Source organism: Cervus elaphus, chromosome 5 (assembly GCF_910594005.1).
Source record: "Cervus elaphus chromosome 5, mCerEla1.1, whole genome shotgun sequence".
NCBI lineage: Eukaryota > Metazoa > Chordata > Mammalia > Artiodactyla > Cervidae > Cervus > Cervus elaphus.
Genome location: NC_057819.1, coordinates 87346925 through 87374559, shown reverse-complemented (window position 1 = coordinate 87374559; position 27635 = coordinate 87346925). Strand labels below are relative to the sequence as shown.

The window sequence follows — 27635 nt, the reverse complement described above, 5'->3', positions numbered from 1 at the left end:
ACTGCTCAATAAGATGGGAGGGGTAAATGAAGGTAGCAGAGCTTTTTAAATCTCTGGTGGTCACAGGCTCACATGGCAACACTGAAGAGAAGAATAGAGAAAAGAAATCTCCCCTTGAGTGCCTTCTATGGAATACCAGGCACCAGTAAGTTTTGTGTTATTCTGGCTTCCCAGGTGGCACTAGCCAGGTGGTGCTAGTGGTAAAGAACCTGTCTGCCAATGCAGGAGATGTGAAAGATGCGGGTTCAATCCCTGGGTCGGGAAGATCGCCTGGAGGAGGGCGTGGCATCCCACTCCAATATTCTTGCCTGGAGAACCCCATGGTCAGAGGAGCCTGGCAGGCTACGGTCCATAGTGTTGCAAAGAGTGGGACACAACTGAAGCGACTTAGCACACGTGCACATAATCCTAAGAGCCCTCAGAGGTGGTATGCATGATTCCCTTCATTTTGTAGGTGAGGACGGTTCAGTAACTTCTCCACAGTCGAAGATCAAGTGAGTGATGGAACCTGGGACTTGGCTTCAGATTTGTCTGACTCCAGAGTCTGGGCTTTTCCTTTTAATGGAGGCTTGTTGGGATTGGTGTGACCAGTCCTATTGGCCAAGGAAAACTGAAGCATTTTGTAAAATGAGGGAGGCACTAAGGCACTTCTTAGAGAGTAAATAGAGCCTCTCAGAGGGAATGACCCTAAGGGAGTTGGAAAGTAGGTGTGGGTCAAGAGACAGCGGAGAGGGTGGTTGGTCTTGATTAAGCCTAACTTATCTCTTGACCACCAATAGGGAAATGGGGGTGGGGAGGGACAAGTTAGTAAGAGGAAATGGTCCAAGAGCCAAGCTCTCCAGGATTTTCTCCCATTTCTCCCCTCAGCAGCCCCCTCTGGACAGAGGCTCAGCTCTGGCTTTGTCATCCCATTCTGGGTGCAGAAAAAGGACTTGATGTAGGAAGGCAGGCTGGCCATCCAGAGCAGGTTTGCCTCATGGAAAGGACATGTGGCTGAGAACAAGGAAGGCCCAGCCAGGAGTGAGGAGATCTGTGTTCCAGTGCAGCTCACGATGAAGGGAACCATCATGGTAGGTAGAGTGATGCTTATTTATTCATGGAAGATAAGTACTGATCATTTTCTCAGGCGAGCCTGAGAAGCACCCTTAAGGAAAGGGCAGGGACTTGACCTAAACAACTGACCTAGTTGGGGGTCTCAGCAAAGATCTGGAGCTGTTTTCTGATCCCTTGTGTCCAGGACCCCAGTGACTTGTGTTTGGGGGATATATAGAGAGAGGGTAGGAAGCCAGGGGTATCAGACCCTTTTGGGGGGTTTAGCTTTTTCTGTTGGTCTAACGTGGCACTGGACTTTGTAAGAAACAAGGGGTTCAGCTCTGTAAGTTGAAAGTCTTGGATATTTGACTCTTCAGGGTTCTCAGGCTCTTTCCGGAACCTTGTGAACTCCACCTTCATGCTGGTCTTTGGCATCTCACATATAAACAGAACCTTGTTCTTTAGCTTGTTATGGATCCAGGGATCAATGGAGGCCAAAAGAATTAATGTTTCTTGTAGCTGCATTGAAATAAAGGCCCTGTGGCTGGCTCCCTTCAGGCCAGCCCTGGGTTTGGGGGCGGGGGGGTGGTAGTTCTGGTCACAGGTCACTCTGGGTCCCAGGGAATGAGGTCAACGGACAACGTCTAAGGGCTTATTCCCCTCCCCGCCGGCAGAGGGCATGTGGTGTGAGGAGAGTGGGAGAGGCTGGAGGAAGAGGAGGGCTGGGATGCCTTACACTCTTCTTCACAGACGTGTTCTTCTCCACATCCAGCATGTCCAGGACCAAGTGGAACACCTGTGGGCTGCGGATCCCCAGGACGCTCTGGCAGAGGCAGGATGAGGGCACCTCAGTAGATGGCCCAGGAAGATGCCCCATCTACGCTGTCTTCCATTCTAGCGCCCTCGTGATGACCCTGTGCCTGGACAGGAGATGTGGCTTCCCAACTGCTTCCTTACCTTTGAGGGCCTGCCTCTGTACTGGGTTCCGGTACAATTTTTTTCACCAGAAGAGTCAAGATAGTTTCTGTCACTTCTGAGCAATGCCCCTCACACCCTTCACCTGTCCCTTCTCCTACCCAGCTCCAGTCCTGCAGAAAAACTTTCCCTGAACTCCTGGTAGGGCGGGAAGTCTAAAATAAAGCTGGCAAACCACCTCCGCACACTTTGCAGCCCTTTTTTCCCCTCAGTAGCTCTCCTGGACTGCCCACTCCGCCAGCCATCAACACATCTGGTCAGAGTCGTGGAGCTGGCCTTACCAGAGAGATGACTGCTTCCTGGCGTTCCATGGCATTTGAGCTCATCAGCTGCCTGAAGAGAAGGGAGTGAGTGTTTTGTGGTCCAGTTAAGGGGACGAGGAGGGAGACTGGCTGCTTTTTACAGTCCAGAGTGAGTCAGGCATAGACTGATGAGTGATGTTAATTTCATTATGTCCCCTTCTTGTTTCTTGGGTCAGGAAAGGGACTGGGAGGGGAAAGGTCGGTACAACAATTTTTCAAGGGGCACTACGTGATGATCAGGGCTGACATTTGTCCAGAACTTTACCTTTTACCAGTCCCTTCCAAGTCCTCATCTTAACTTGAGCTTTAAATAGCAACACTGAGTGGTAGGTATTACCAGCCCCTTTTTTACAGATGAAGAAAAGCCCGGAGGTCAAAGAGTGATTTGGCCAGTGGCCTGGGCAATGCAGCTGAGAACAGGCAGTAGGTTCTTAGCTCTCACTGACCCTCTGTCCCCTTCCCACAGCCTAGGATTTGGCCCTGGCAGTTCCCAGCCCGAGCCACTCACGCCTCCACCAAGTTCAACATCGTGGACTTCATCTTGAGCTCTTCCACAGTTTCAGCAACAGCCTGCCTTATGGCCTGAAGAGAGGTTAAGGTGGGACAAGGACTCAGGGATGTGCTCTTAAGTGCTTCCCCAATTTTTTTTTTTTTGATGTGGACCTTTTGAATTTGTTACAGTATTGTTTCTATTTCATGTGGGATCCTAGCTCCCTGGCCAGGGATTGAACCCACAACTCCTGCCCTGGAAGGTGAAGTCTTAACCACTGGACCGTCAACCTTCATTGAGTCTTTACTTTGTGCTGTGTGTATGGTCCTTGCCTCAGGGAGTTCATGGTCTGGTGGGGGAAGCAGACAAGTGAACAGGCAGTCAGACTCCTGAACTAAATGTAAGGACAATAGGAGGGTCTCCTAGCTCAGTCTGGGTACCAGGAAGACTTCCTGGAGGAAGTGATGCTGCAGCTGAAACCTGAAGCATGGGTAGGAGTTAACTAGGCTGAGAGGCTGGGGGCCAACTTCCCTGGGCAGAGGGAGAGCAGGTACAAAAGCCTGGAGGCAGGAGAGAGCACAGAGAGATTAGGGAACAGAAAATAGTTCAGTTTAGCTAGGTGACCGTACAGAGTCTTCAGAGTGGGACACTCTGAGTAATTACACTGGGATCACAGGTATAAGTCAGGACAGGGTGCTCCTAAGCACTGCTGGTGTGTGGCTGGGCACGAGTGTGGTGAGGCTGGAGAGTCAGGCGGGCCTTGGGTGGTGAAGGGCTATGTAAGCCCTCCTGAGAGCTTGGGGAGTAACTGAGAAGTTCTTTGCAGTGGTGAGCCGCAATCTGATTCACAGCTTAGAAAAATGTCTTTAGCAATTCTGTGGCTGGCTTTGTAGCAAGCTCTAAGGAAGGTAAAAGCCAGGGAGGCAGGGTGATTCTGTTGGTGGTGATGGGAAGGCTTCCCGTAGGAGGTGTTGTCTGGGCTGGTCTGGAAGGGGCGGTCGTATTCTAATAGGCAGTAGGAGAGAGGAGCTACTCACTAGTGGAACTGAAAGCAGAGGCAGTTTCCCACCTTTCAGAGGAGGGAGGAATGGCAGGGCATTCTCAGCTGAGCAAACTGCCCGCACAAAGGCCAGATGGCTTGGAGACAGGAGCTGTGTTCTGGTGAATGTGATGCATTCCTGGGGGCATGCATACACAGAAGAACTATACGAGAAGGATCTTAATGATCCAGATAACCATGATGGTGTGATCTGGAGCCAGAGATATATCAATAACCTCAGATATGCAGATGACACCCATGACAGAAAGCAAAGAGGAACTGAAGAGCCTCTTGATGAAAGTGAAAGAGAAGAGTGAAAAAGCTGGCTTAAAACTCAACATTCAAAAAACTAAGATCATGGCATCCAGTCCCATCACTTCATGGCAAATAGATGGGGAACAATGGAAACAGTGACAGACTATTTTCTTGGGCACCAAAATCGCTGCAGATGGTGACTGCAGTCATGAAATCAAAAGACACTTGCTCCTTGGAAGAAAGCTATGACCAACCTAGACAGCATGTTAAAAAGCAGAAACATTAGTTTACTGACAAAGGTTCGCATAGTCAAAGCTATGGTTTTTCCAGTAGTCGTGTATGGATGTGAGAGTTGGACAATAAGGAAAGCTGAGTGCCGAAGAATTGATGCTTTTGACTGTGGTGTTGGAGAAGACTCTTGAGAATCCCTTGGACTGCAAGGAGATCAAACCAGTCAATCCTAAATGAAGTCAGTCCTGAATATTCATTGGAAGGACTGATGCTGATGCTGAAGCTGAAGCTCCAATACTTTGGCTACCTGATATGAAGAAGTGACTCATTGGAAAATACCCTAATGTTGGGAAAGATTGCAGGCAGGAAGAGAAGGGGACGATAGAGGATGAGGTGGTAGATGGCATCACTGACTCGATGGACATGAGTTTGAGCAATCTCCAGGAGTTGGTGATGGACAGGGAAGTCTGGCTTGCTGCAGTTCATTGGGTTGCAAAGAGTTGGACAGAACTGAGAGACTGAACTGAACTGATCTTTGGGGGGCAGTGTGGTGGGAGCCAAGGCAGGGTGGGGGTCCTTTAGAGAAAGGTGAAGAGACAGGTTTGGGCTGCCTGGGCTTGGGAGCATTGATCTCACTTACGAAGAAAGGTTCATTGTATGTCTTCTTCCTGAGTAGGTCAAATGTGAGTTCTTCTAGACCATGTGCCTGGATCTGTTCCAGCCCAATGGCCTTGAGCATCTGGGTGGCTTCAAAACGGTGCTGAGGGCAGACACAAAGGACAGACCCCCTTCCTCATCTCCCAGCACATCCTTGTGCTGGAGCAGGAAGGGTACTTGGCAGTTAGCTTACCTCCAGGACGCTGGAACAGGACAGCTGGTCCAGGATGCTCCTGACAACTGTGGCTGAGTGCACACCCATTATCTTGACCAGCACAGTGAGTGCCTGTGGGGGTGGGCAGGGCACGTGGGGTATACCAGACCAAGAGGCATTTGGGTGGCCACGCGCGCTTGAGGGCTAGAACTTGCAGGAAACAGGCAGAGTCCTTTCTCCTCCCTCTTGGCCTCATGAGTGAGAGCACAAGTTCATGTGTGTGCACATGTGCACATACGTGGATGAATGGAATATACACAGATCTGTGTACATTTATGCCCGTGTGGCCCACATACACATTCACAGACACACAGAGGACCCTGCTGTGCTCCCTGCTGAAGCTCCTTTTCTCTGGGATGAGGATGACAGGGTCCAGGGCCCACCAGAGTCAGCACTGTTTCCCCGGGGCTCCCCAGGGAGCCTGGCCGCCCGCCCCTCACACCTTCATCTGCTGGGTCTTCGGCCCTTGGCACAGGCACTGCAGCAAGTGCTCCCGGGCCACGTTGCTGTAGGGCCTCAGGAACCCCAAGCACAGGGCCGCCTCCGCCGCCGCCTTGTACCCTGACTTCTTTATCAGCATCAGTAGCGCCAGCTCCAGCTTCTCTTCATCCTCCACCTGAGTCCTCTTGAGAGGGAGACAGGGCGGTTGGACTAGGTTTCTGGTCAGGCTTTGTTAGGAGGGCAATTCATGACTGCTTCCAGACCATTCTCCCTCTTCTCTAGAAGGAATCTCCTGTCAAGAGCTTAGTTTACCCACTTCCCTTCTTCTTGCTGCCATCTACTTGCTCCCAGCTCACATCCTTTCACTTCTCTATGACTTTTTTCTTGTGGGTGGGTCAGCATTACTCTCTTTAATACCTCTGCTGTCTCAGCTTTTGGCATTTGAAAAAAATATACAGGTCATTGACGCCTCTCCTCCTATAACCTTGTCCTCGGCACTATGTCAGTCATTAGTTCCTGCAGAGAGACTTTATCGTGACCTGTTACTGCACCTTCTGTATGACTCCCTCTCCTCCTGTCCTTCTGGTTCTCCTCTGATGTCAGCAGTTATTGTTATACCTACTGTAGAGCACTGGGAAATCTACTCAGTGCTGTGTGATGACCTAAATGGGCAGGAAATCCAAAAAAGTATGTATGGGGCTTCCCTGGGGCCCAGTGGCAAAGAACCCGCCTGCCAATGCGGGAGACATGGGTTCGATCCCTCGGTTGGGAAGATACCCTGGAAAGAGAAATGGCAACCCACTCCAGTATTCCTCTCTGGAAGATCCAGTGGACGGGGGAGCCTGATGGGCTGTAGTCCATGGAGCTGCCAAAGAGTTGGACATGTTTTGTCCAAGTTTGTTGACTAAACAAGAGCAATATGTACAAATGACTGATTCACTTTGCTGTATAGTGGAAACTTAACATTGTAAAGCAACTGTATGCCAATGAATTTTTTTTAAAAGGGGTACATTAAATAGCTTTACTTTGAACTTATTTCATTACCTGTATGTGAATATATATGTGGGGTAGTTATTCATGTATTTTTTTCTATCGTAAATTGTCGATAAAAGTTCCTTACATTTGTATAGTGTGGTCAGAGTGCTTTTATTTATTCTTACTTTTTTTTTATTCTTATTGTTAATTGAATTCTTCTAAACAGGAATTGGAGTTTTTACTATCTAGTTGGCTATTACATAAAAGATGAGTTCTTTTATGTAAGTATAGATGTACATGCGGGGGATTGTGAGGGTCTATAAAAGTACATGGTTTCAGATCTATCACTTAGGCATTTCGTGTTATCTCCATTGCTTTTTTATTTTTTAAACTTTTCTTAATGAAATAATTTATCTGTAATTTTTATATTCTTTACTTTCAAATCCTTATAAATAAAAATGAAAGTGAATGTTTTTTGAATATTTAATGCTAATAAATCACTCTATTAAAAAAGTTGTTGGACTGCACAAAGACTTAACAATTCATTGAGCAACTTTGCCCTCCTCCTCACTTTCTTGCCTTTTTACCCAGCTTCAATTCCATGGTCCCTGAACTCCTTTACCCCCTCTTTATTGTACTCAGCTCCCCACCGAGTCTATGCCTGCACTTCCCAGAGGAAAACAAAGTTATGATGGCTAATCTTGCTTGAAGTATATGAACACACACGTTATGTAGACCCTTAATGATGCCTAATGGTCAGACTGCTTTTCCCTGGGCAGTTCTCTTTCCCACCTTCCTAATTCATATTCCTTCCTCTGGACCCTCTAGCACTTCTTCCTCCATCCTCTTAAGTTGATGACCTTGCTCCCTACTTTACTGAGCAAAATAAAAGCAACTAGAAGAGAAGTTCCAGAGACACTTACTACCACTTGTGTACAACTTCCAGTACCTGAACCCATATTTCTTCCTTTCCGCATTACTGTGGACCACGACCATCTGTCTGGAAAAGTCAACCTTGGGGACTTTCCGGGTGGTCTGGTGGCTAGGATTGCACACTCCCATGTAGGGGCCTGGGTTCCATCTCTGGTCAGGAAACTAGATCCCACATGCTGCAACCAAGAGTCTACATGCAACTAAAGATCCCACATGCCACAACTAAGACTTGGTGCAGCCAAATAGATAAAAATATTGAAAAAAATAAAGTCAGTCTCTCATGTGTTTACTCTCATCCCTTCTCATCTTCTCAAGAACATTGCTGCACAACTCTTCCCACCCTCTTCAAAATGATCATTTTCCTAACGACTGGATCATTACTCCTCAGCATTGAAACATGCTGCTATTTTTTCTTTTTCTAGAATTTACGCCTGCTGCTGACTACAGCTCTGTCCAGGAAAACTTGGACAGTTGCCCATTCTTGCCATCTTGCACTTCTTTCCTCCCATTTTCTCTTAACCCTACCCCATTCAGACTTTCACTGCCCCATCAGAAGAGTTCTTATTAGGATAATCAATGATCCCCACACGGTTAAATCCATTGTGTGGATTCTCAGTCCTTATACTATTTGATATGGTTGATTTGTCTCCTTTCCTTGATAAATGTTCTTCACTTGATTTTCAGAATACCATACTATTGGTTGTCTTCCTACTTGTGGACTACTTCTTAGTATTCACTGGTTCTTCCTCTATCTCTGACCTCTTAACACTGGGCGGCCCCAAGTCTTGATTCTTGGTTCTTAGTTCTCATCTCATTGAATGACATGATATGCCACCTATATGCTGACAACTCATAAATTTCTTCCATTAGTTCAGGTTTCTGAACTCCAGATTGTATATCCAGCTGCTTATTTGTTGTTTCCTTTGGATGTCCAGAAGACATCACAAACATAACTTGTCCAAAATTGGACTTCTGATATTACCTCCAAGCCTGTTCCATATGTAGCTTTCTCCATCTTGAAGTGAAGTCATGTCCCCATGGACTGTATACTGGAGTGGGTAGCCTTTCCCTTCTCCAGGGGATCTTCCCAACTCAGGGATAGAACCCAGGTTTGATTGAACCCAGGTCTCTGGCACTGCCAGCAGATTCTTTACCAGCTGAGCCACAAGGGAAGCCCAAGAATATTGGGGTGGATAGCCTATCCTGTCTCCAGGGGATCTTCCTGACCCAGGGATCGAACCGGGGTCTCCTGCATTGCAGGCGGATTCTTTACCAACTGAGCTATCAGGGAAACTCATTCTCCATCTTAGTTGATGACAACTCCATCCTTTCAATTTCAAGGCCAAAAGCCTCGGCTTCCTCATTGTTGCCTCACTTTCTCTTACAGCTCACATTTAACCTGTCAGAGTTTTACTTTAAAAATACATGCAGGGGATTTCCCTTGTGGTCCAGTGGCTGAGACTCCACACTCCCAATGAAGGGGGCCTGGGTTTGATCCCTGTTCAGGGAAGTAGATCCCATATGCTGCAACTACAAGATCCTGCATACCACAACTAAGACCTGACACTGCCAAAACATACCAACAAATATTAATACTTATGTACATATTCAGAACTTAATAGCTGCTTACCAGCCCCACTGCAACCACTATGGCCCAAGCCACCATCGTGTCTCACCAGGATTGCTTTAACAACTCCTAACTGGTCTCTCTGCTCCCACTTTTGTCTTTCATCCCCTGCCCATCTTTCTTCAACATAGCAGTCAGAGTGAACCTTTTCTTTTGGCCACTGTGCCACATGAGGGATCTTAGTTCCCCGACCAGGGATCAACCAGGGACTGAACCCAGGCCCCCTGCACTTGGGAGCACAGAGCCCTAACCACTGGACCACCAGGAAAGTCCGCCAGAGTGACCTTTCGAAACATAAGTTAGATCACATCATTGCTTTGTTCAGAAACCTATTCCACTCAGAAGAAAAGCTCAAGTACTTAAAGTCATCCAGAAGGCCACATATGCTGTAGTCTCCTGTTAACGTCTTTGATCCAACTTCATTTCTTCCTGCTTTCTCAGGTCCCACTCCACTTCTGTCACATGGCCTCCTTGCTGTTCCTTGCCCGTACCAAGCCTGCCCCTGCCTTCGGGACTTTGCCTCGATTCTTCCTTTACTGGGAGTGCCTTCTCTCAGATATCTGCAAGGCTCACCTCTCACCTTCGTGGTTGAGCTCAAACGACGACTTCCACATGAGGCCTCCCCTGTCCTCCTTGTTTAAAATTGCAACTCATTCCATCTGCACTCAGCATTCCTGATCACTCTCATTACTCTACATAACTCTTCCATTGCACTTGCTGTATCTAACATACTGTATAATGAAATTTATTGGTTATTATGTGTCTTCCCAGGCTTCCCTTGTGGTTCAGCTGGTAAAGAATCTGCCGGCAATGCAGGAGACCTGAGTTCAATCCCTGGGTTGGGAAGATCCCCTGGGGAAGTGAAAGGCTACCCACTCCAATATTCTGGCCTGGAGAATCCATGGACTGTGTAGTCCATCGGGTCACAAAGAGTCAGACAGGACTGAGTGATGTTTACTTTCATGTGTCTCCCCTCCCCCCTCCCCCCGCCCCACTGGAATGTAAGCTCTACAAAAGCTGAGATCTCTGCCTGCTTTGGTTTGCTGACGTATCCCAAGGGCCTAGGATGGTGTCTGGCCCATGATAGCTGTTTAATATATGTTTGTTGAGTAAGTGGATGTAATGAATTCTGTTTCGTGTGGAGCAATGATGGGGTCAAAGTAAGGGACCCTAAAGGGGAAAAATCTCAAGTAGTGTCAGCAGACTTTCTTGGTCCCTGTCCCCTCTGGGCAGAGGTTTTCCTTTAACAGTTATTTTAAGGATGATGATAATGATGATGCGTGGTCACTGAAAGAGCACAGGTGCTGGGACTTCCATGGCAGAGCAGTGGCTAAGACTCCACGCTCCCAGTGCAGTGGGCCCAGGTTCGATCCCTGAACTGGGAACTAGATCCCACATGCCACAACAAGAGTGTGCAGGGTGCAAATAAGACCTGGTGCAGCCAAATAAATAAATAAATATATAAATATATATATATATATAAGAATCTAGGTATTGAAGTAGGTGCTTTACATATATTATCTCATTTAATCTTCTCAACGATGCTATGACTACTATATCCATTTTAGAGATGGACAAATGACAACTCTGAAAGCTGGCTTTTCAGAGGTGGTATGACCAGTTCAGGGGCTACACCAGTGATTCTGTCCAGGGAACCTATTCCACAGGGGACTCCACAAGGACATCGTCCCCCCCATCAGAGCTAGAAGCTAGGTTACACTCTCCCTGACTTAACCCCAGCCAGCACCATTGATGACAGGTCCGACCTTGCCCCAGGGACTGACTCTTCCCCCCCAGTCACCTGATCTCTGGGGACAGTAGCCCAGGAGTTCAGAGCCGTCCGAAGTGCTATCAGAGTATCCATCCTCTGTCCCTCATTTTGCCCCTTCAACTTCTTGATGAGAGTCTGGATCACGTCCTTTTTCAGGCATCCTGGGCAGGGAGGGGCCTCAGGTCAGGATGGAGCCTCCGGGGCTGCTCCTCTCTGCCAGAATCCACCTGACTCCGCTGCATCCTCATGACTTCAGTTCCAAGGACTAGGTCCCACGGTCGCCCGTCCCCCCAGGACCCCAGAGCAGCTGGCTAAGCATGACCGCAGTTCCCAGAGCCCGCTCTCCGTCTTCCTCCTACCTCTTCTCCCTTTTCACCCCACCTTCCTCTCTCTGCCCAACAATCCCTCGGATAATTCCCAGACCTGCCAATGGCTAAGTTGCAGTGGGGGGTGCCGTCCACTCCCTTCTGTCCTTCCCTAAAGGTGGATAGCGGCTACGCTGCCTCCTTCCTCACCTGACACTACTGCCACCCGGGGAGGACCTACTCACCCAGGATGGCCAGGGCTCGACAGGCCTCATACTTCACTTTCTCTGGACCGGCTTGGGCCTGATTTAAGAGGTAGGGGGTGGGAACATGCCCTAAGGTGGTGGAACATCAGGAGCGTTCAGGATCATCTCAGCTTAACTTTTCATTTTACAGATGAGGAAACCGCGGCCTAGAGAGGGACCTGTTTATGCTCAAACACGGGGTGCAGGCAGGGTGATGCGATGGAAGGACCACAACTTAGGAGTAAGACTTTTGTTCACATCCCTATCCGGGTCTGAGCCATGAGGCCTGGGGCAGGTCACCTGGCCTCTCGGAGCTTCCATTTTCTCATTAGAAAAATGCAGCTACTGCTACCTAGTTCTAGTACCAAAGGGTTTAAATGAGAGTAAGGGTAAGAACACAGCCCACCCCCACCCCCAAAGTCAACTTCTCTGTCAGACGAAGGGGATCTTCAGAGCCCCTCTTCCCCTTCCTTTAAGATCAAGCTGCCCTTTAAAGAAGCCAAGGGCACGAACTGGGCACAGGCCGCACAAAGCGGCTGCCTCCTTCCGGCATCGGCCCCATCGTCCTTGACCCTGGTGGGCCTTGTCTGTGCTCAGGTGCCAAGGCTCTACAGACCGCGGGCCCTGTGTCCTCCTCTCCTGGACTCCGTGCAGCCCCAGACTCACCACCTGCCGCAGTGCGTCCATGACAAACTTGTCTCTGACCCCCAGGCACCCCAGAGCCTGCAGGAACAGGGGGAGAGGAAAAGGAAGCGAGCCTCGACACCACCGCCAGGAGCTGCCACCTTCTGGACACTGCTGGAGGTTGTTCTTGGAGCATCAGTCCTCCCCGCGCTCCACCTCCAGCATCTTTCTCCTCTCCCCAGCTCAGTCAGCTCCTACCTGGCCTGTAGCCACACCCCTCTACCTTGCTGCTTCTCACCTGTGCTGCGTAGAGCTGCTCATCCTCCCTGGGAGATTTCAGGCTTTCTGTGAGTTCCTGCCCATCCAGGGAAGCCAGTGGAGGGGAAGAAAGGGACAAGGACAGTTCTACCACGCTTCTTTCAAAGTGGAAGGAGCTCACCCGATCCACTCTCCTCCCCACCCCCCGCTCCATTTTGCCAGCAGGGTCTGAGGGCGGAAGGATGGTGTGAGCCCGAGGTAAAGGCATCCTCAGGAAGTCTCCCCATTCTGCCCCGGCCCCCGCCATGGCTCCTGACCTTTAATCTTTGCCACTTCAGGGGATCCCCAGCAGGGTCTAAGGGCTTGGACTCCACCGGAGACCTGCGAGTCAGCTTGCTCATGGGGAGATGGAGCTTTTGGCTGAGGGTACCCTCCTTGAGGTACCTCGGGAGAAATCACACAGGTAGCCCTGGTCCCCTCGTTCCCTTCCTCCTCACTTCACAGACTCTCCTCTGCCTCTGGTCCTCAGCCCAGCTCAGATCAGCTTCCTTCTACCCCAGGGTCTCCTCTGGAGTCTGTAGGCTGATTTGCAGCCACCACCCCCCCAGCCCCATCCACCCCTTTCTTCTCTTTCCGTCCTTTCCTAGAAGATGCGGAGGGCGTGGAGAACAGGAAGGGATGAAACACACCTGGGGTGATCTCTCATTTTCCTCAGTATCTTCTGGGACTCCCGTTCCTTTCGGTGATCATACAGGGCATACCAGTGCGTGTAGATCTCGGGCTTCTTGGAGTAGCAGTAAGGTATGGCATTTGGCTTGCTCGGGTGCTCCCTCCAGCACTCCGGACTTGGGGGGAGCTCTTCCTTTGGTGCCTGGAGGCAGGTGTGAGTGGCAGAGCAGCCACAGGGGACATTTCTCAGCCAGGAAGAGGGCCAGGGTGAGAAGGGACTAGACGAGGGAAACACCCTTCAGCCTCTCGTCCGAGCTGAAGACACAGCCACCTCCTCACCAACTGTGTGACTCGGGCAAGTGACTTTACCCTTCCAAGTTCTCAGTCTTCTCATCTGCAAAATGGGGCTAATCGTCCTTGTTCTGTACCCCTCCCAAGGTGGTCGTGAAGGACTAACGACATAGAGTGGGAAATCGTTCTTGGTCTGTGATTGGATCTGAGTACAGTTGGCCCTCCGTAGCCACAGGTTCCACACCCATGGATTCAACCAACCATGGGTTCAAAATATTTGGAAAAAAAAATGCTCAGAAGTTCCAAAAAGCAAAACTTGAATTTGCCATGTACCTGGTAACTCTTTACATACCATTTACATTGTAAATAATCTAGAGAGGATGTGTGTAGGCTATATGCAAACACCACTCCATTTTATACAATGGACTTGAGTATCCGTGGAGTTTGGTATCCCCTGTGGATACCAAGGGACAACTGTCTACAGTTCAGTTAGCTGAGAATCTCAAGGGACTTTGAGAAAGTCATCTGGGGACTTCCCTGGTGGTCCAGTGGATAAGAATCTGTCTGCCAATGCAGGGGACACAGGCTTGATCTCTAGTCCGGGAAGATCCCACATATCAAGGAGCAACTAAGCCTGTGTGCCACGGCTACAGAGCCTGCGCTCTGGAGCCCATGAGCCGCAACAAGAGGAGCCACAGCAGTGAGAAGCCCACGATGAAGAGTAGCTCTCACTTCCCATGACTAGAGAAAGCCCGTGTGCAGCAATGAAGACCTTGTGCAACTGAAAAAAAAAAAAGTCATCTGGGCAAGGAGACGAAGAGGCCAGGGGCAGGGGAGACGTGGAGTAGAGAGGGGTATTTTGGGCCCCCACTCATTCGCTCAGGCATTCAACAGATTTTTATTGAGCACTTACTATGTGCCAAGCACTTGGTGCTGGGGAGACAGTTATGCCTGTCCTCATGAAACGTAATAGTTTCATTGGAAAAACAGGATTTCTTCAAATAATCTATCTTAGACATGTGTGAAACTGAAGCTCTGGTTGTGGCCAAGGGTTTTGGATGGGTCAGGGGATTTCTCTGAAGATTTGACAAGGATTCATTCTTGTCTCTTCTCAAGCCTCTCTTTCCCTACAACAACTCTCTGGAAAAGGGCTTCGGCTAGTGGTTCCCAGTGGGGTGACCGAGATGATCATAATGAGTTTGCAGGTGATCGTCATGACTTCAGAAAATGGGACATTGACTCACTATAAGTAGGGTTGTCGGATTTTGTAAGGACCAAGCAAATAAAAAACAGGATCGAGACTTCCCTGGTGGTCCACTGGCTACGATTCCAAGCTTTCATGGCAGGGGACCTGGCAGCGGGGGTGGTGGTCAATCCCTTGTCAGGGAATTAGATCCCACATGCCACAACTAAGACCCAGCGCAGTCAAATAAATCAACTTCTCTACTTCAATTAAGAACAAACAAAAAAAACCCCAGGATATCCCATTGAATTCTGATTCCAGGCAGCGAAGGCAATATTTAGGACATAGGCATATTGAGAAAAAGTCATTGTTTATCTGAAATTCAAAAATAAATCATTATTAAGCAACTGCCTACACAGCCAAAACCTTACAGATGTTACCTCACAGCCACTAGACAAAGGGAGCGGGGTAGGGGTTGGCTTGTGACAGAGGCTACTCCTGCAGTTCAGGGAGGGAAAGCCACTTGTCCAAGGTCACTCAGAGTTAGTGGCAGCCCCAGGGGTGAGAGGAGAGTTCTAAGTGTGTGTTCGTGTTAGCCATTCAGTCGTGTCCGACTCTTTGTGTCCCCATGGACTGTAGCCCGCCAGGCTCCCCTGTCCATGGGATTCTCCAGGCAAGAATACTAGTGTGGGTGGCCATTCCCTTCTCCAGGGGATCTTCCCGACCTGGGGATCGAACCCAGGTCCCTTGCATTGGCAGGTGGATTCTTTACCGTCTGAGTCACCAGGGGAGCCTGTAGTGTTCTGTGAACTAGGCTTAATGGGAAGGGGTGGTCTGCTGACCCTCCTCCCCCAACAAGGCTCCCAGGGTGGCAGAAGTCAGGGGTCTTACCTGGTGACAGGATAAGGGCAGTAAGACAGGAGCTGCAGCTCTTCTGAGTTCTGTGGTGCAAAGAGCCCACATGGACAAGGGTGAGCTGAAGAGTTGTCCTTCCGGGCGTTCATTTATCAAGCATTAGCATTTAGCTGACCCGCTATCAGGCACCAGGGAGGTAAAGAAGCCATAATTCCTGTCCTTAAGGGGCTCGTATGTTTCTGGTGGCTTGGTCTGTGGAATAGCAGGATTACCGCAGTCTGGGAGCTTCTCAGAAATGCAGAATCTCTCAGGCCTCCTAAGTCAGGATCTTTATTTGAGTAAGATTCCTACACATGTTGAAATTGGAGACACACTGGTCTGACAGAGTGGTTCTAATCCCTGGCTGCGTATTAGAATTATTTAAGGGAATTTTTTAACATGCCTCAGTCCTGCATCAGACTAATTGAATCAGATTGTCCAAGGAAGAGACCTAGACATTTTAGAAAGCTTCCCAAAGGATTCTAATGTGCGGTTAATGGTAAAAATGCTCAGTGGTTCTCAAACTTCAGTGGCACTGGAAAAAACTGGAAATCTTGTTTTTCGTTTGCTTGTTTTGGGCACGCTGAGTGGCATGTGGGATCTTAGTTCCCTGACCAGGGATTGAACCCGTGCCCTGCTTTGCAGTGGACGCAGAGTCTTAACTACTGGACCACCAAGGAAGCTCCTGGAGGGCTTATTAAAATGTAGATTTCCTTATCCCCAGATGAAGACTCATCCCCAGAGTAACTCTGGGGTGTGGTCTGAGAATTCACTTTTTGGGTGGGGCGGGGTGTGTGGTGTACACGCACGTGGGATCTTAGTTCCCTGACCAGGGATCGAACCTCTGCCCTCTGTATTGGTGGCACAGAATCAACCTCTGGATCGCCAGGTAAGTCCTGAGAAGTTGCATTTCTAACGAGATACTGATGCTGCTGGTCCTGGGAACATATTTTGGGAATCACTGGTCTACTGGTGAGATAGAACCGTTTACTGGGGATTCACGAAGGGAAATAAATGTGAGGGTGGATAAAGGCATAGGTGGTCTCGATGAGGGGTCCTAAACTGGTGGGGAGGAGCAGGGAGGGTTTCCAGAGGAGATTATCCACAAGCTAAGTCTTCAGTGTAAGTAGGAGAGGTAGCCAGACAGATGAGAGGAAGGACAGTGGGCAAGAGGAGCACCTTGAAACCTTGGAGTTGTGAGAGTGCAGAGCAGATGAGGAAGCAGAAGCTGGGGCGTCACAGAGACATCCTGCCTTAGAGGGCCCTGGGAACTTACCGTGAGGGGTGTATGGAGCCTTGGAAGTACCCAAGGATCCGCCCTGACTCTTCCCATAGACTTGCTGACATCACCTGGACTCCTGCCTGGGACTGGGGGCCAGGGAGCTTTCCTTTCCAGGTCCCTATCCCCGACTCCACTCCTGTCCATTCTAACCTCACCTTTGGTCCTTCCTGGATATTCCAGCCATGGGCACTTGAACATCGCCCTGTTGATGTCAGAGATGTCTACCGATTTTTCGTAGGTCATCCTCTTCTCCTGCGGGGCGGGGGGGCAGAGGGAACCTGGGTGGGCGAGGGGACTACAGGGACTGCTCCCTTGTGAGAGTTGGGGCAGAGCTCGGGGAGACCTGTCGTCTGTGGCACAAGAGGACTAGTGAGGTGTCTTGGCTTCTAGAGCTAGAAGCCTCCGAGTGTTGAGTGAGCAGATCACCTAGGCGCATGGAACACTCTGGTTCTACTCTGGAGCCCCAGCCCTGGCATCTACTGGCCAGTAGCTTGAGCTAGTCGTTTTCCCTCTGGGAGCTTCACTTTCCTCATCTGAAAGGAGGAAAGCTATGCCTGTCTGGCGAGCTCTAGGGGCAGTGGTGAGGCATAAATTAGAAAAGAAAGTCAAAGCACTTAATGAACCTCAAGCTCACATAGCCCTTGTTATTTGTCTCCTCTGAAGTGTTTACTTTTTAAAAAAAATTTTCAAAAACTTTTCCTTTTGTATTGGGATATAGCCAATTAACAAAAAATGGTATGCCAATCCAGTATATTAACGCATATATATGGAATTTAGAAAGATGGTAACGATGACCCTATCTGCAAGACAGCAAAAGAGACACAGATGTAAAGAACAGACTTTTGGACTCTGTGGGAGAAGGCGAGGATGGGATGATTTGAGAGAATAGCATGTATATTACCATATGTGGAATAGATCGCCAGTCCAGGTTCCATGCATGAGACAGGGTGCTCAGGGCTGGTGCACTGGGTTGACCCTGAGGGATGGGATGGGGAGGGAGGTGGGAGGGGGGTTCAGGATGGGGAACACATGTACACCCATGGCGGATTCATGTCAGTGTATGTCAGAAACCACCACAATATTGTAAAGTAATTAGCCTCCAATTAAAATAAATATAATTAAAGAACAAACAAACAAACAATGGTGTGATGGTTTCAGGCGAACAGGGAAGGGTCTCAGCCATGCGTATACATGTATCCATCTCCCCCAAACGCCCTCCCATCCGGGCTGCCACATAACATTGAGCAGAGTTCCCTGTGCTGTCCAGGAGTTCCTTGTTGATTATCCATTGTAAGTATAGCAGTGTGTACATGTCCATCTCAAACTCCTTAACTATCCCTTCTCCCAATCAGACACATACCTCATTCTTTGGCAGCAAGAGGTAGAACTCTTTTGGTTGTTGTTCACGAACACATTTATTTTATTTCATTTTGGGAAAAAATGTGAGTTTTTAAAACTATATGAGGACTTCCCTGGTGGTCTGTTTTGCTAAAAGTTTTACTTTTGTTTTAGGTTTGAAGGCTTTGTTAACAAAAGAAACCACTTGATACAAACACACAATATGCAATCCCAATATTTAATAGAGAATTGTTGGCTTAATTTCAATATGCAGTCACGGAAAGTAAAATAAAAAGAACAGGAAAAGGTAATAGCATATACATCACCAACTGGGACTGAAAACCTGCATCCAGACTTGAATGCTGAGAAGTCCCAGATGACAGCAATCTGAAGCCTGAACAAGACTACCTCCATTTTAATTTTCCTAACATGGTCTGGTGGTTAAGACTCCATGCTTGCTTTGCAGGGGACACAGGTTCGATCCCTGATTAGGGAACTAAGATCCCACATGCTGCCTGTGTGCTGCCAAAAATTAAAAAATAAAAGAAACCCTTGGACTATTAAAAAAAAATATGAACAGCAATAATAAAAATGCAAATGTGGATAGACACTCAATTAACACTGATAAGTAGAAATGTTATCTCAAAGTCTATCCGCTGTGCATCAGCTTGCATTGCCACCAGCAGCCCCCGGCTGTAGACTCCTGCTTGCTGAGCCCCTGCTTCTGGTTGAAGATTCTGTGTTGTTTGCACCACAGAGAACTCCTTTGATTGCTTGCAGTGATTGCTACACCGCACCCTAGCGCTCTGCACACAGGGAGCAGCTCGTTCTGAGAAACCGCGGCTGCTAAGTCCTCCGACGGGACCATCACTTCCAGTAAGCGGACATCACGTGCCCTGATGTGCCACGTTAAGAAAGACAGCGTCACCTTGTGGTTTTCCGCCGAAAATACTCAAGCTGACTCTCATGAAGAAACAAGCAGACAAACCCCTCTTAAAAAATATTCTACAGAAATCCAATCTGAATTCCTACGAAAATAAACATGTACTTAAAGACAAAGTCTGTTAAAGGACATGTTAGCTAAATTCAATATGTACTTGTAATTTGATCCTGGATTTAAAAAAACAATGACTATAAAGGGCGTTACTGAACAGTTGTGAGGATTTGATCATGGATGGTATGTGATGGTATGTGGTACCTTGCCAGTGTTAAATGCTACTCATTCTGTGATTCTGTAGAATGTCTGTTACTAGGAGATGTATGCAAAATTTTAAGGGGGAAATGATATCTCATCTGCAACATTTATTTCAGAAAGAAATATGTATGCCAACCACCCATATGACACATGTGTGTCACACACACATATTTGCACAGATAAAATGTGTATGACAACCATCCATATGATATATGTGTCATGCAGGCACATATATGCACAGATAAAGCAAGTAGATAAAGTAATATTTGAATCTAGATGGAGAGTATATTCTTGCAAATTTCAGTAGGTTTGAAATTTTGCAGATTGAAGATGGAAGAAAAAAAACATCAGCTTTGGCATTGGACCTTGGACCTGGTGGGTCTAAATGTTCATTGTATCCCCTCCCACGTCCCATTTTTTTTTTTTTTTTTTGCTTTGGGGCCTTTGGCAAGTTATTTCCATCTCCTGCCAAGGGTTTTCCCCCACTATAAACAGGGTTAGTAATACCCTGTCCCAAAGGGTTGTGAGGATGAAGGATGGTGGATGTAAGGGGCTGGCGGTGCCTGGCACAGAAGGAGTGCTCAGTCAATGCCAGCTCTAATTATGAAGATATATTTTGCTAAAACAGGCTCACAGGGAGGAACACGTCAGTGGGAAAGTTGGAATACTCCCACCTGCAAAGTGCTGGTACCATTGCAGAAAACCACAAAATCCCCCCCTCTCTTTATTTGAAAGAACTGAGGTATTTGGGAGCACCATGAAAACCCATTCCAGGGGCTTAAAGAAACCCACTGCAGGTAAGGGGTTGGGTGGGCTTGGGAGGAAGCCAGCAGAGTAGGCGGAAGGGTCAACCACCATCTGGGGAAGCAGGGAGGGGTGCGGCAGGGAGGGACAGAAACTCTTGGGGCTCCGGGGCTGGGAGATATGACTATGGTCTTCGCTCAGAGTAGAAAAGCCACTGGCTCACAGAGCCACAGGCTCACAGAGCCTGCTCCCCTGGCTCTGCTCACAGCCCCCAGATCCAGGCTGGACGCCCAATGGGACAAGCCCTGGATCCAAGGCTTGGCTCGCGAGGGAGGGGGTTGGTTCTGGAGAGGAAATCAAACCAAGAGCCAGCTTTGTGATCGCTTTGAGAATTTTAATGAAAAGCTGATTTCTCCACATTTGCCAGTCCAGCCCTCCCCAGGGAGGGGCCGAGATGGGGGCTCTGGTCATGGGCCATGACCAGAGGACCCCAGTCTCCCTCCCCCCTTCCCCTCCAGAGACGCTGACATCCGTTCTGACTGCAGAGCGGTGAGCTTAGAGACCTCCTGTGCACAACGGCAGAGCCCCCGGAGCCCTGGGGGGCTTTTATAGCAGCTGCTACTGCGAGGGGTGGAATCTGTGCCCTCCCAGGAGAGGGTGGGAGGAGGGCACTGCGGGGGAGCCTCCCAAGCTGCTTAGGACAAGAGCAAGAAGCAGAGTTTGCACAAGTTCAGGTTGAAGGCGTCCTCCACCCTAGCTCAACTCCAAAGTGTTGATGTACTCTCGTACCCACTTCTTCTCTGGGTTGGCGCACACCTGGCGGTTCTTTCTGGTGATAAAGCTGTGGGAGAGAAGAGAGGGGGACCTGGTCAGTGCGGAGACAGCCAGGTTTGGGGATGAAGGGGACTGAGGCCGGGAGGAAATGATACCGGGTGGGTTATTTTTGGAGCTCCACGATTGTGTTTGTGGCTTTCAAGGAAAGGATGTTTTCTCTTCCGTTGGGTCAAAAGGCTACAAGCCAGAAGCAGCTACGTGTGCACTGTAACCCCTGCGTCCCTGCACAAACACATGTACCCTGGAGAGCTCAGGGAATGCAGGGCTCGAGGCGCCCAGGGTTGAGCTGGTCAACCACTAGCCTTTTCTCGGCACTTCCTGTTTCAGAACCTGTGCTGGCTGCTGAAGATGCAGAGAAAAAGAGGCACCCTCCAGAACTGAGTCACGGCTGACTAAGTGGGAGACGAAGTGGCAAAAAAAACGCGCGGTGTGGTTTTAGGTAACAGTGCCCGCCACACGTAGACACTCAACGAAGGAACCCGTCTGTGGGTGAACAGAAGAAGGACTCAAGTGAGTCTTGAGTTCACCACTGACTGGTTAGATCACCTTGGGCAAAATCACTTAGGGCCTCTGAGTCTACATTGACCTCTAAGATATGGAGAGAAATAATTCCTACTTTGCACAATTGCTGTGAAGCTCAAATGAGATAAGTGAGTGTGAATGAGTTTTGGAAAATACCATATATGTGTTGTTACTGGGGTGCTGTGGGGCCTCTGTTTTAGGGTGGATCAGAGCAGCATGCGACCAGAGGTCCTGGTAGTGGATGTGGTGGCTTGGAGAGGTTGAGGGCCCTCAGATATGAGCACTTGTCAAAGCAATTAACCGGCCAGGATGTGGAGGCCAGTCTACAGGTGTCGACAGTATAAGTTGGAGGGCTCCATCCAGCTGCCTGCCCCGCCAGTTTGCTGGGAGCTTGGTTCTCTCTGGGGGATGCCCCGGGCCTGGCCAGCAGCACTTCTTGAGTTATTGCTGTTTAGTCGCTAGGTCGTGTCTGACATTTTTGCGACCCCGTGGACTGTAGCCTGCCAGGCTCCTCTGTCCATGAGATTTCCCAGGCAAGAATACTGAAGTGGGTTGCCATGTTCTCCTCCAGGGGATCTTCCGACCCAGGGATCGAACCTGCATCTCCTGCTTGGCAGGCGGGTTCTTTCCCACGGAGGCACCAGGGAAGGGGCCGGCAGGGTCGCCAGTTCATTCACAGTTTCCTCTCCACCTCGCCCTGCCTCCCTGCACCTTTCTCACTTTGCCTTCTCCTGCAGGACGCTTTCCTGCGTCTTTCTGGGATTTTTTTTTCAGACAAAGTGAAGGCCTGGGTTGTTTGATGAGGAAGAGGATCTCTTGACCCTTTCCTGCTCTGTCATGGAGAGCATGTGCTCTCAGGGGAGCTGCTTCTCCTTCTCTGAGCCGCACCCTGAGCACCCCACTGTCTTTCTCCCCCTTTCTCGGCGTGCAGAGAAGAGAAATCCAGCTGTTCTGAGCTGTCTTCTTGTTTTGGGTGGTGAGGGAGCTTCCGACGCAGACCCTGCCCTGGACCAGCCAGGTGTCATGCAGGAAATCCTGCCGGCTCACTGTCCTGTCTCCTCGGCCCCACTGGCCTGTGGCCAGGAAATTAAAGGCCAGGAAACCGCCATCTGGAGGGTGGGGTGCCCAGGCCTCCCGCTCCTCTCTGATGAATGTGAGACTGGATGGCAGCCTCCCTTGCCAGGCCATCTCTCCCCGTGCCCCCCGCCTCCGTGGGGACCCTGTCCTGGCCCAACTACCCTCCACCTTCACCTGCTCCTCCTGGGGAGCAAGTGTGCTCAGCATCGCTGCCCTTTCGTCCCGTGCGCTCCCTCAAGTCTCTGGCCCCAGGTGTGGCACACCGTGGGTGCCTAATGAATGTTTATCGAACGAGTTAGTGACTGGATGAATTGCGTTCGCTCATCAAGTTTCACTTGTCACTTCTATGTATCTAAGAATACATCTGGGGGGAGAAAGAGGGTTAGTTAACCAGGCACCTAGCTGTGTGCCAAGAGATAGTCTAGTCTCATTTTTCTCTTTATTATTCTCACTTTGACCCAGGGAGGGAAATACCTCTATCCTACTCCACTTGGCAGGCAAAGAAATTGAGGCTCAGAGAGGTTAAGTGATGAGCCCAAGCTCACACAGCTGCTAAGTGGAAGAGCTGGGGTTCCAGGGAAGACAGACTCGCTGGAGCCGCCGAGGTGGCTGACATGCCACTCTGACATCAGAAGACCCCCTCCTCCTTTAAAAAAGTGTCACACCTCCGGCCCCAGCCCCATGTCCTCAGCTCCTAACCCTTCAGCTCACACTCCCTGCTGGACTCTTCCACAGGATCATGGTGCTGACACCTTCGCCCTTTTCCTTTTTTAATTGGACTATAATTGCTTTACAAGGCTGTGTTAGCTTCTGCCGTACAGCGAAGTGATATACATATGTATCCTCTCCTCTTGGACTTCTCCCCACCCCACCACCCCACCCTCTAGGTCATCACAGAGCACCGAGCTGGGCTCCCTGCGCTACACAGCAGTTTCCCACCAGCTATCTATTTTACACATGGATATTTATGTCAAACCTAATCTCCTAATTCATCCCGCCCTCCTGGGATCTTAGTTCCCCTATCAAGGATGGAACCCATGCCCCCTGCATTGGAAGTACAGAGTCTTCACCACTGGACCACCAGGGAAGTCCCAGCCCTTTCCTTTTAAAACAGCCCTTCCTTGGGACTTTAGGGGGCTCCACGCTTCACCCTTCTCCAGGTGTGGGCTGAAACCTCAGCGTCGTCACCCTCAAGCCCTCTCTCTTCCTTGCTGCTGACCTCACATCACCTCCCGGGCTTGCTGATTCCACCTCGGAAGTTTCCTCACCCCTGTCCCTCCTTCCCTTCCCTAAGTCCTCTTCAACCTCAGTACCACTCACGTGGACAACCTCTCCACTGGACCCCTCTTGTCTAGACTTTCCCTGTTCTAGCTCATTTCACACTTTTGATTCTCTGTGCTGAGCCTTGAAGCCCTCAATACTTTTCTACATGGATACTCTACAAAAACCTAATGAGAGTTCTGACAATATCCTTGCTGTCTGATACACCCCATCCCTCAGTCCAATCCCAAGTCAAACAGCACAAACTTGCCCTAAATCCCTTCTCTTAGCTAAGCCCCAAAGAGCTGTGTATTCCTTCTTTCCTTTTGTCATGTTCTTATGTAGGGTGTCCTGGTCATTGCTGCGTCTGTCTTAGGCTCTGAGTCCCAGAAGGGCAGGGATGGTGATTTACTCCTCTCTGCCTGCCCATAATAGGTGCTCAAAGAATGTTTTTCTGTTTTGCTTTTCCATCTAAAAAATACTTGTATTCAGAAATAAAATTAGTAGTACTAGATAACAAATATATAGTATAGCAATAATTTGAAGAATTCATCAGGACCAAAGACCAACTCTGAATACCTACAACTCTGAATCCTACACCTTTGTCAGTGTCACAGGAATTTTTGGATTAAAAAACTTCATCGTGGGTGGTCCAGTGGGTAAGACTCCACGCTCCCAATGCAGGAGCCCCAGCTCCATCCTTGGTTAGGGAACTAGATCCCACATGCCACAACTAAAAGTTGGCATGCTGCAACTAAAAGGATCCTGCATGCCAGCAGCTAAGCCCCAGTACAGCCCAACAAATAACTAAATATTTAAAAAACCCAAACAACAACAAAAAAGTCATCATTATACAGAAAATGTCATGATTGCCCCATTTTCATTCTTTAAGTCTCTATCATCTTAAACTCCATAAACAACTATCACTAATGATCTTACTAGCTTCGAAAGAGGAGGCTCCAGAGACAGGGTCTCTCCCTCACTTACTGAGCAACTTTGAGCAAGTCACCGAACCTCTCTGGGTCTCAATTTCACTCTCTAAAATGTGGAGAGAATTCTTCATACCTGTCAGGGATGCTATGATAAAATGTAGAGCTAATGCATGTAAGACATTTGACACATAGCAGGCACTTCCTAGGTAGCAAAAATTATAATTTTTCCAAATTGCGTGTTTAAAGGAGAATCTCATTTCATTATTTTTTCTTCATCAATCAATAACTTTTTTTTTTTTCCAACACGCTGCAACTAGGGCCTTGGCTTCTGACCTCTCCTCTCTAGTTCCTCTGAGGTTGTGGGTGGCTTTGATTGGGGGCGGGATGTGGGGGACTGTGGGGTCCTTTTCCGGAAAGGGATGTATGAGTTGATCTTCTCCACCCAGGCATGTTGCAGACCAGGTTCAAGTAACAGTCACATCCATAAAGATCAGAGACCTAACCTAGCCCATCAGAGTCAGGGGGCGCCTCCAGGAACACATTGTCTAGCTTTTTCCATGATAGCTGGGGAATCTGAATCCAGAGAGGGCGGAACCAGAGCTATTTGAGCAGCTGGAGGATGGGTGGGAATGGATGCGGCACCCTCTCTGAGGGCTCCTGGTGGGGAGACTGATTCTGGAGAGGGAGTTTTCCCTCCTCCCCCCCGAGGTTCCCACAGGGCTGAGACTCACACCACTGCTGCCATGGAGCACTTGCTGCTGGTGTAGAAATATTCCTGGACGTGGTTGCGGGGCAGCGGGCGGGAGAGGTAGGCAAAGCAGCAGGGTGTGGTGTCCGAGGCATCTGGGAGAAGGAAAGAAGGAGACTCCTGGTCCATCGCCAGCACACACTGGGAACTGCGCTGGGCGCTCTATATGATTTAGCTCCAGCAGACTATTTTCCTCCTTTGGCTGAAACTGAGGCTCAGAGAGGTAAAGACACTTAGCCGTGGACACACAGTGCCAGAGTGGGGATTCTCTCACCTAACCCTTGAGGCCAACTGGCCTCCGTCTTTCTACACCACAGCCCCATGCCTTGGGCTCTCAGGGCATGCTGGGTCTCCTCTGGGCTGGTCCTAGTTCCCCTGCCCTTATTCTTGCCCTCCCAGGATCCTCGGTGGATTCGGAACTTGGTTTCTTTGAGACCTAGGCTGGGTTGTGGGGAGGTTTTTAAAATTCAGACTTCATGACTCAACCAGGACACCAAAGAGGGGCCTGAAGATGCATACTGCATCGTGGGAGCCTCTGACTGAAGCTACTGAGAGAAGGAGGACTTTTTGTTGGTCAGTGAATTCAGGATGCCCCTGGGAAGGGTCAGTTGCCATTTCCGAATAGAGTAGTAGTGTTTCAGAGCCAAGAAGAACTGGGTTTGAACTCCACTTTTCTTACTTCCCAGCTGCATGACCCTGAACAGGTTACTTAACCTCTCTGGGCTGACAAGGACAGCTACTCAAAGACTGGATGCAAATATTAAGTCAGATGAGATATGCGAGGCAATCAGCATAATACTTGACCCGTAGTGGACATTTAATTAGATTTTGTTATCTGTTCTCAAAATCTATGAAATGGGGAAAATATGACTGTCCCAGGAGGGTTTTAGTCAAGAGCTTAGAAACTTCTTAGAAACCCTGCCGGTGATGACAGACATGAGTCAGAGGCATTTGCAGGTCAGCTCGAGCAGCCCTTGCCGGCTAGTAACCCCAGTTCACACTCGGTGAGCACCTGCATGGCTTGGGGTGTAGACTTTGAGGACACAGACAAATTGATCAGAGGGGTCCCTGCCATGGAGTGGCTTAGAGATCTATCCAGGACAACTGGACATCTGAGTGAAGCAATGCGGAAGAATATAAACCATAGGAGTCAGACGGTATAAAGGCTGCAGTTGAAAAGAGGGCGAGACCTTCCCTGGTGCCTCAGTGGTAAAGACTCTGCCTGCTAATGCAAGAGACACAGATTGAATCCCTGGTCTGGGAAGATCCTACATACCCGTGGGGCAACTAAACCGGGGCGCCACAACTACCGAGTTTGTGCTCTAGAGCCCAGGAGCCGCAAGTACTGAGCCCAGGCACCCTAGAGCCTGCCGTCCGCAACAAGAGGCCACTGGAGTGAGAAGCACTGCAACTAGAGAGTAGCCTCCTGCTTACTGCAACTGGAGAAGAGCCAGCAGTGAAGACCCAGCACGGCCAAAATAAAGGAATAAAAATAAATAAATAATTTTTGTTAATATATAAAAAGGAAAAGAGGGCGAGATCCGGGCGAGTCTAAGGGCTGGCCCCGGGGGCTGTGGCGGTCAGGACTTGGACTTACATGGGGAGGCAGACGCAGGAGCGCAGAGGGCGGCCGCCGTCAGAAGGACAGCGAGGGCAGCGGCGGAGACCTTCATGGTAGCTGTGGGCAGAGTCTGGGGCGAACCACGCGCTGATCCTCTGCAGCTCCGACTGGCCCTTCACAAGGTGCCAGGTGGCCCTTTATAGGGAGGCAGGCCGGCAGACGGGGCGCCCCCGCTCGGGGAGTTTCCAAATAGCAGCCACATACTGCTGCTGATATCACAAGTGAAATTGCACAAAACAGAAAAGAAAACTGAAATAGCCTCCGGAAATCTATGTGTGTGTGAGTGTGGGTGTGTGTGTGAGAGGGTGTGTGTCTCTCTCTCTTCTCACGGCCTTCGCATCCAGAGTGAGCTCATCACTTCCCTCTTGGCCCTCGAGAAGAGCCAGCACAAGCCGCGGTGGCAGAAAATCTCTTCCACCACAAACAGCCCTGGATTTGTCTGCCAGGGCGGTGCCTGGTCCTCCCAGAGGTCGGGAAGCTGCTTCTCCCGGGGCAGGAGGAGGGGGCAGAACGACCAGATGGGAGCCCGGGTGCCTTGGCTCCCATGCAGTGCTCCCTCCATGAAGTACCGCTCATCATGATGAGATGCGTCATTGGGGCATCCTTGAAACTGAACTCAAGCCGGTGGTCTGATTAGACCCGAGATCCTCCCTCCGTTTCCAAGCATTAGA

At 49.5% G+C, this 27635-nt stretch overlaps 2 protein-coding genes and 2 long non-coding RNA genes across 5 annotated transcripts in view; 2 read left to right on the top strand and 2 right to left on the bottom strand.

Moving 5' to 3' along the window:
• Positions 1-285: 285 nt before the first annotated feature.
• On the top strand, positions 286-4114 carry LOC122694361. Its single transcript, XR_006341174.1, has 3 exons — positions 286-1070; positions 1805-2354; positions 2776-4114. It is a non-coding gene; the product is annotated as an uncharacterized LOC122694361 (long non-coding RNA).
• HEATR9 (HEAT repeat containing 9) lies at positions 1122-16936 on the bottom strand. 2 transcript variants are annotated; one of them, XM_043903008.1, is made up of 15 exons: positions 16849-16936; positions 15409-15458; positions 13064-13245; positions 12692-12818; positions 12415-12471; positions 12159-12215; positions 11493-11550; positions 10973-11103; positions 5638-5820; positions 5175-5267; positions 4965-5084; positions 2818-2891; positions 2289-2340; positions 1769-1855; positions 1122-1551 (listed from the first exon to the last, which is right to left on the bottom strand). In XM_043903008.1, the coding sequence occupies exons 1-15, from the start codon at positions 16934-16936 to the stop codon at positions 1183-1185; spliced, it is 1728 nt and encodes a 575-aa protein (XP_043758943.1). In that variant the 3' UTR covers positions 1122-1182. The 2 variants fall into 2 exon arrangements, with proteins under 2 accessions (XP_043758943.1, XP_043758944.1); XM_043903009.1 differs by lacking the exon at positions 12692-12818 and having other exon boundaries at positions 13045-13245.
• LOC122694362 overlaps positions 6510-27635 on the top strand; it is a 30042-nt gene continuing 8916 nt past the window's right edge. The window contains exons 1-2 of the long non-coding RNA XR_006341175.1: positions 6510-6520; positions 10113-10118. This is a non-coding gene — a long non-coding RNA (uncharacterized LOC122694362). The remainder of the gene's footprint in view (positions 6521-10112; positions 10119-27635) is intronic.
• Positions 20350-27189, bottom strand: LOC122694360 (C-C motif chemokine 5). The gene is made up of 3 exons (XM_043903010.1): positions 26941-27189; positions 25327-25438; positions 20350-20811 (listed from the first exon to the last, which is right to left on the bottom strand). Exons 1-3 carry the CDS (start codon positions 27014-27016, stop codon positions 20724-20726), a joined length of 276 nt encoding a protein of 91 aa, XP_043758945.1. The 5' UTR covers positions 27017-27189; the 3' UTR covers positions 20350-20723.